This window comes from Buceros rhinoceros, unplaced genomic scaffold (genome assembly GCF_000710305.1).
Source record: "Buceros rhinoceros silvestris isolate BGI_N320 unplaced genomic scaffold, ASM71030v1 scaffold19407, whole genome shotgun sequence".
In the NCBI taxonomy this organism is placed as follows: domain Eukaryota; kingdom Metazoa; phylum Chordata; class Aves; order Bucerotiformes; family Bucerotidae; genus Buceros; species Buceros rhinoceros.
Window position 1 is genome coordinate 1 of NW_010420652.1, and position 8,799 is coordinate 8,799.

The 8,799-nt window shown below is 36.3% G+C and overlaps 1 protein-coding gene across 1 annotated transcript in view; it reads left to right on the forward strand.

Moving 5' to 3' along the window:
• Positions 1 to 355: 355 nt before the first annotated feature.
• Positions 356 to 8,799, forward strand: part of WDR35 (WD repeat domain 35) — a gene marked incomplete at its 5' end in the record, with an annotated part of 29,057 nt that continues 20,613 nt past the window's right edge. The window contains one exon of the mRNA XM_010139384.1: positions 356 to 416. Coding sequence (XP_010137686.1) covers positions 356 to 416 — 61 coding nt within the window. The remainder of the gene's footprint in view (positions 417 to 8,799) is intronic.

Here is an 8,799-nt window from a genome sequence, read left to right on the forward strand (position 1 = left end):
ATTTTATTATATTATTTTATGATATTTAATTATTTTATTATAGATATTTATTTTATTATTATATTTTTATTATAGTATATTTGTCTGGTAGATTTGCTCCTTTGCTTAAAACAGCTGGTCATTTTCCTGTTTTGTGCTTGGCTTCCTTTTCAGTGTTAATTGGCAAGTATCTCTTTTCTCTTGTGCTTATGCTGCTTTGTTTAGTGCAGTCACAAACTCTCTGTTTTCTGTTGTTGATCAGCATTAGATTGTGTGAAATATGAGATAAACCTATGAGATAAACCTTCACAGAAAACCTTGCATGTTTATAATTTACAAGAAATGTGGTAATAATGACACTTTTATTTCTCTACAGTATATGCTGGTTCTCTGCAACTCTATTGGCACTCCCTTGGACCCAAAATATATTGATATTGGTAAGCAACCTGCTAGAGTCTTATTCTGCTGTTGGGTTTTTTTTTCTTAGTTTTTATAATGAATTTCTTATGTAAGTCTGTTGTTCAATGGAACAATCACTGTGTGGTAATACCTCTTGCATCTGAATGTTGTGACCTTCAGTTCTATATGTGGCTGTAACTATGATCTTACGGTGGCTTCTCACTTCTACTTGGACTCTCCCTAGATGTAATAAACACGTAATCAGGGGTTCCCGTGTTGTGAACTGTAATTTGTGTTGGAAATGACCTATTGGTTACTCTGTTTAATAAAAATAGTATCTTATAAAAAAACCAAGCCCTATTCCATGTAAATATTGGCTAAATATAAACAATTCTTCCAGTTAATACAAACTATTTAGAATTTTAAAGAATTGTTACTTTTCCTTTATTTTTTAAAATGGATGTTCTTGGTGATTCGGATTTTCCTTCACAACAGTGGTAATTCAACTCCTTTTCAAGAAAAGGTACTTGTTTTTGAAAGGGTCCTGTTTCTCAGAGCAATTGAAATAGTTTGATCTAGATTTTCATTTAAAAATAAGATGTTGCTGCTTCCCAGGTATCTGAAAGATCAATTTCTTATATTTTAGTATTGATAATATCTTTTCCTTATCATCTTTCTCACAATCGTTTTATCTAAATGGTGTCAGATTACAAATTAAAATAAATTAAAAAAAAATCAGTGAATTATAACAGAAGTATGAAAATACCCCAAATCCTAAATGGATCTGAATTCCAGGCTTTTCCTACTGCTTGTTTGCTGCAGGTGTGGTGCAGAACATTACCAAGTAATTGCAAACCACTGTTTTCTCGGAAGATAAAGATCATTGTTTTTTTTTTTTTTTTCCCCCTCAAAAAAAATGAGGGAAGTGCAAACAAACTAATAAATCAATCAGCTTTTTGATTAATCTACTTTCATTTGTTCTGGGTTTTGTTTTCTTTTTGGTTTGTTATCCAAACAGATCTGACTTTGGATTCAGAATAGACCTGGTGATCCCATGTGCAGTTTTTCTTTTTGATTCTTTGATTAACCCTTCTGTTTTGTTGAAAGGCTAAATCATTTGTAATGAAGTTTTTGGAAAAATATGTATTTCCTTTTGAACAAGAAAGGAGAGTATAGTTAACTGAAAAATACGTACTTGTTTTTAGAACCTCTTAGCTAAAATGATGGCAAGTAGAAGGTATATTTGGCCATAGAAATCTAAAATGGGATTCCACCATGTTAGAAAGGTGGGGTATGCTCTACCACTGTTATGCTCAGTGGTGTAGCACTTCTAGCACCCTAAAAGACTTTGGGAAGAAAATTCTGTGTGTGATTGATACAGTAGAGGAGCAGATAGCTACATTGGAACAGGTTATGGATAGAAACAAATTGCTTATTGTATATCTGGAAGAATTCCTCCCCTCTTATTAATATAAAGGTGTCTACTTAATGTGTGTATATAGCTTTGGAAATTACGTTGCTCTGATTCTGCAGAAATTAGGTTTAATTCTTAAACAAACCAAAATCTTTTCTCTACCTGTGCCAAAGAGATGTAGCTATTCCAACAAGAAATATAATGAACTTTTTTTGATGTAAATTGCCTCCTAGAGCCATTGTTCCATCCTCTCTGCAAAATGTAGCTCTTCCATCTAAATTAATTTCATGAGAGAAGTTAGTTCCAAGCCATAGCTAATACTTGGTGTTAGTAATAAACGATAACCAAACAGTGATTCTGTATGATAAGATGTATGTGAAAATTTTCTAACAAAGCTTTGGTAAGATAGAAATGATGAGGAAGGTAAGACCTGAAGACCTCTAAGACAAGGAAGTAACAATAATTCACAGAAGAATATAGGTAGCAAAAAAAAAAAAAGCAAAAAAACAAAAACCCAAGGAATAGAAATAGTTGAGATCATAAAGATTATTATTTTTCTCAACCAGTGCTACTATACATTTCTATTTTTTTATTATGTATTAACTAAGTTTGTAAGTATAGTTTTCTAATGTTGTTCAGTTTCAGTGATAGTAGGAGGAAATCAGCCGTGAGTCAAAAATATATTGTGAATTTCATGCCCTGTATTATAGATCATAATTAAAATGGAGAGTATCCTGGTTTGATGAAGGAGTTTGACTTCTTTGTACTACGGAATGTATATGAAATATTGTGGTGCTTTTTTGTCTCATTTCTGTTAATGTCAATTTGATGCCTGCTTCCCACCTTTTACAATAGAGGTGCGACATGAGAATCTTAAGGAACAAGGTGCCCAGGAAATAGTATACCAAGAATTTTACAGTGGATGGAGGGGGGGGAAAAAAACCCCTTAAACTGAGCACTGAAGTAAGGTGATGTGGTGTGAGTGGGGTGTCTGTTGGGTCACCTCTATCCTGTCCTCTCTCCTCATCAGATGTCTACACTGTTTGTGTAATCTCCTGGACATACTCAGCGTGGAGTCCAGGTGGGATTGGGGTGGTGGGAGGAGTATTCAGGGACTTACAGAGTGTAGTTCATCTAACTTCTACAGCTGACATCTAAAATAACTTCAGTGAATCATTCCTGAAAAGGTTCTTTTTGCTCTTCATTTGGTACGAGGAAGCCCAGGGCAACCAGCTCATCTCTTGTCAGAGATGTCTAAAATTAGGTGAGACAAATCCCACTCAAATGGTCAAAATTAACTTTGCATGTACACTTCTAACTCTGCATTTAAACTCTTTTCTTTGCATTTTTCTGGTGTTTATGTAAGCCTTCTAAATCTATTTGTGATAATTTTATTTATTTACATTATAAACAAAGATACCAGTTTCTTTATGATGCCCACATTACGATCTGTCTCCTACAGCTATCTGTACACAAGAAAAGAATATTCTCCAGTGACTGAAAACAGCTAAACAGCTATTAAATCGAAAAATGCTGTTGTTCTTCCAACTGTATTTGAGTTGTACTGAAGAGATTAAACAATCTGGAAGAAGCTCCTCTTCCTTTAGCTTAACTAAGCTTCCTGCAGTCTCCTTGAGTTCCCCCCAGTGTCAGAGGATCAGCTGAGTGCATAGATTTGCAATGCTTTTTCCTAGTGTGAGTTCGTTTGTGAGAACGCAAGGCATTATAGCCTTCAGCCTCATAGGTGGGCAGATACTTGAGGTTAGGAACATTTTCATTTTTGAGTCCTGTAAAATTTTTGTAGTCTCCGTAGTTCAAACATAACAAGCAACTCTTTCATTGCTGTATAGTAAACACAGCCAAAGATCCAACTTTTTTTTTTTTTTAAATATGCATCCTGTAATACTCCTTTAAAGTCAGCCCACCAAGTGATTGAAGTACACAGTCAAGGCCTTAATGTGCGGTATATCGTGCTGTTTATCACAGTTGGAGCTTCTTGGCAGCAGAAAGTATAATTGTTCCCGTTTGACAGGGTGCTGAAGTTAAGCAGCTGCCTGACCTCGCTGAGGTCAATAGAGAGAGAAGACCATGTAAAACCTTAAAGACAGAAAACCTTTCTGTAAGATCTTCTAAGATTCCATTTGGTACATAATTTCTAACAAAATCATTATCCTTTTGTCCTTTTTATAAATGAGAAAAATCAGCTTTAAATCAAGTATCAGGTGAGAGTAATCATTAATAGTTTAAGATACTTGCAGTAGAAAAGTAGAAAATGAATGTATCTCTTACTCAAGGTAATTGGAGGGGTGTTATTGACTTATGAAAAGTTTATTAACTGTCTATGAAATTCTTTTTCTTCTTTCTACCAGAACAGTGTTTCAGGTTATTCTCTGTTAGTAAAGTGATAAATTGTTGCATTGAGTTCTGTCTAGAAAATAATTTTCTTAGGTAATTTTTGTTTTGAGCTCTTGTTCTTCTTTCAGTCTTCTAAGTGCCGTCTTTCGGAGCAGTTGAAAATCACTCAGGCTGTTACTTCATTGATTTTTCATAAATGCTTATGAAAAATGCCTTCTCATTAAAAGGCATCTCATCCTCTGTTGAGAACCATTAGATATCTGTATGCTCCTCCCTATTCTTAACTGAGCGCTCTTGATTGTCTTGAGTCTGAACTATGTTTTTTGACTGCAAATTGAACACACAGTATCTTTGGTTTTTACCAGGCTGCCCCTTGTTGGAATAGCAATCACCTGGCACTCTGCTGAGCGTAAAGATTATTCTTCTCCTTGAGACTTTGATGCCTTGCAGATCTCTTGGGCTTTCACCTGGTAGGAAATGGATAGAGGAGAAAAAAAGATTGCTAATCTACACATGCTAAGTAGCTGACAGAGTGTTTGAATAATGCATCTGAGAACATGTGTTAAGGCACAATTTGTACAGATTGTAAATTTATAACATTTTATAAAATTGTTTTACAAAGTGCTATTAATTTCCTAATGACAAAGTAATTGTGACAGTGTGCAATGTTTGATTCACCCCTAGGAGACGCATATCTTAGTTGTTGGGCTCTAAGTAGTTCAAGGGCTCTAAAACAAAAAAAGTGCTTATTCCTTGTATGCTGTTGAATTTTTAATTATGTCATTAGCTTTTTAATGCTTGTCTCTGCTAATGATGACAAAAAAGGATTAATCAGTCACTCTCTGGTAAAAGGCCATCACTTCAACTTTCATTAGACATTGATGGATAGTTACACCTTAAAGCTCTTCCCCATGTCCCTCTTCATTTTGTCTAGGGGCATTTGTCTTTTTGTGCATCCTGTGCCTTGTTTTTAGGGTCCTTCACAATAGCTAGTGTTTGCTAGCCCCAAAATTAGTATTTTCTCCATTATTATGTCCTATCCTACAAAAATTGGCCAACACAATTTCTTCTGTGCATGTTTCACAGGCTCACAGGCTTTCTGTCAAAGTCCTTTCACGAGTAACTAAATATAAACTACATAAAGTTAAATATCTTGTTATATAATTTTAATGGAAACACAACAGATGGTATCTGCTAAGAAAATGTCACTCAGGCTGGATTATATCATCTTCTTACATGTGCTTAGGAGCACTGCCATAGCGAAGCATTGAGTTATCGTCCATGTGTGTGTTAGCGCCCAGTGAAATAAGTACAACAGCCTGATCATCATGCAGATGGATTAAAGGCAGAGTGCTGCAGTCATGCCAGGTGTCTTGCCTCCTTCCTGGGTGCCTTAATAAGGATGACTGAACTCGATGTGGAACAGCACTTGAATTGCTGTTACTTGAAGTTGATAATTTTAAGTAAACTATAAGTGATTTTGGTATTTTTTCATAAACTGTGGTCACTCATGGATTGTCCCTTGTGCAGTTCAGTTGTCCTGGCTGCTGATGTTTTCTTCTATTATTGACTTAACACTTATAGAGATGTTTGAGTCAAGCTCTAAAATTAGGTAGATGTTACTGATAAGACTGATGTCATCACAGTTTATCTCTAACAGCCTGTAAAAGGCTGTATGAGAACAACAGTTTAGACCTGAGTCTGTCTGACAGATTGCTTCCTTTCCATCAGACTTCGGTAGGGTTACTTGCCTCTCTTGTGTTGGTATATCTGATTTCATACACTGGAAAGTGTCTCAGCTTTTTCATGAAGTATTACAGTCATCCATTGTCTTCTATCTACTATTTTTAAAGAAGCTCAGACATGAAAGCAGATGTTTTCTAACTGGTTTGAAGTGAGATGGAGTGAGTGTGGATAAATTACAGACATGGCAGGAAGTTATTTGAGATTACTGGATATCTAAGAAATAAAGTTTCTGTCCTTCAGAGAGGAGGTTTTAATGAAGGAACAGTACAGAGAAATGAGGGAAGAAGAGAAAGAAGGGCCAGAGAGAACTTAAAGGGCAGCTGTTTCACATGTTGGCATTGTTTTGGTGAGATGTGTTTAACCTTTTTCAGTATTTGATCACTGAGAAGTAAGGCATCTGTTTAAAAATTTTCCTCTATTCAATGTCTGAAAATTAAGACATTAATACTGAAGTTAGCTATCTGCAAAATCAGTGGGAAAAACTAAACAACATAAGAAGTCCATGTATTTAGCCTGGAAAGCTGGAAAGCTGCTGTACAGTGGGTATACTGAGCAGAGGAATGTCTAAATCTCTTGCCCCCTTCTGACTTAAGGTGATTGGTTCTCTCTCTGCTAATAGTCAGAGCAAGAATTCTTTGAAGGGCACTGATGCCCAAGTGAGCAGCACTTGCTGCTAAAATCAAGGCCACTGAATAAGATGGTAATACTTCCCTGCACTAAAGGAAACCAAGTAGTTAAACCAGTGCCTGGAAAGGGATTCTAGATCTTCCTCAGCTTGAAGGAATTGAAGTGAGCATCTTTTCTTTCTCAGGAATGGACAAATCTCGTTCCTTCCTTCTTTGTCCCAGCAACAGCTCACACTTGGAGTGGCTGGGGCATCCTTTCCTCATGTTGAATCTATGTTGCTACACAGCAAAAAAGCAAGCATTTTAGGAGCAAAGTGTAGCCTGATGATTAATGCTTTGAGATGAGAAGGGGAAATAGAACAGAGTGGAGTACTTTTGGTTGGAAGAGACCGACAACGATCATCTCGTCTGACTGCCTGACCACTCCAGGGCTGACCAAGCATGTTACTGTCCAAATGCCTCTTAAACATTGACAGGCTTGGGGCATCGACCACCTCTCTAGGAAGCCTGTTCCAGTGTTTGACTGCCCTCTCTGTACAGAAATGTTTTCTAATGTCCAGTCTGGATTTTAGTTTCTTTTTCCACAGATTCTTCTGTTTGTATTTTTTTTCTGTTTGCTTGCTTACTGACTGTCCAGTATAAAATGCTAAAGCAATTCTATAAACCCACCCTTATGTCCTATTTCTATGCAATTGTTTAAGCTATGTATGCAATTTTGTAAAAGCATAGGTTCCCACATATAGATACTACTCTTCCAGATGTGTTTTTGAATGGATCTGATCCTGATGATTGTGTCTGTGTGCTGTGTATCCCTCTCCCTGTCATTCCTCATTTGGTTTAAATCCAATCATTGTTTTTAGCCTGCTGTTGCAAAGAAGGGAAGGCCCTGCCCTCCATGCTGGCTGCTCATTCCTGCCCTCTCCAGCATTTGTGATTTTTCTCTTTAATCCAACTTAAACTAATCTTTTGTTTATTTAATTTTGAGGTCAGTTAGATGAATGAACTGATCCAACTTACTCTGTGGTCAGGCTACTGCTAGAATTGATAGAAGTGACAGGGAAATATGTCAAGGTTGGGGGGTGTGTGTGGGTTTTTTTGGTTTTTTTTTTTTTTTTTTGGCAGCAGCAATCAGTTGAAATCTTGGGCATGTTCATTAAATGCCTAATTGATTGTGTTCTCTAGATAAAGCATAGATGTGTTGCTATCTTCTTTCTGGATCACAACAGAGTTTAAGTGAACATCTTTTTTTCTCAGACTGGGGTATTTCAAGGTTGGCACAAATGAGTAAGTTTATGCTTCTTTGAAGCTATGGGTCAACTAGGGAGTCACCTGGTGAGTCTGAGGAATGCCTGTGGCTTTCAAATGTGAGCTTAGTTTAGCACTGTCTTGGAGTAAAGTGTTTTAATGTTGACTAAGTTGAGACCAAATGAGGCTTAGTACTAAAATTTTGTGATTTGAGCAAGAGGAAACCTTATTCTTTCACAGGTCAGGAGATTCTTGTGTTTCATTTTGAAAGGATAAAAGCATTGATTGTTATGGCAAAGTATGCCTGAGTGCAAAGTAATAACTGAGCAAATATACAGAATTTATTAATGCTGTTGAAACAGGAGACTCTATCTTTTGGTTGTATGTGACTAATTGTTGAAATTAATATAAGTATCTGAAATACACTGAGTTGCATACAATGTAAACAACTGTACTGCTCACACGTTAAGCATTATCACTAAGCCTTCTTACCCTGTAATTACATTTATATTAAAAAGTATTCTACAGCCATCAGGTAGCTTATATAATTCTCTTGGTTTCAAAGAAGTAAAATCTGTTCAACCAATATTCCCCCATCTGTCTCTCGTAGCACCACTCTTCTTTATGGCAGGCTTATAGCTCCCCCCAGAGTTCTGTTCTGTGCTAAAGTACAGAAAAAATGGAGATTCACTGTAAAAGACTCAGATTTTGTGCTCACAGCATGTTATCTGTATGACTCAGTGTTTCACTAACAGGCTGGGCTACACAATTCTTTTGAATTTTCCTGTTTTGTCTGGTAGCGTGGTGATTTCATTGTAGAATTTGAAGACATTGGGGATTTACTTCATAGGTTTCTACATTTTTCTATGCCTTTTTATGTGTGTTCACTGGTTTTCAGAAAGACGAAACAAAGGTTTGTAAAACAGGAAAAAAAAAAGCCACAATGCAGTCAAGATAGGATTTTATGAAGAATAGTGTAATGGTTTGAGTGAATATATATTTTTTTTCTTTGTTCACCAACCGTTGACAGCAGGA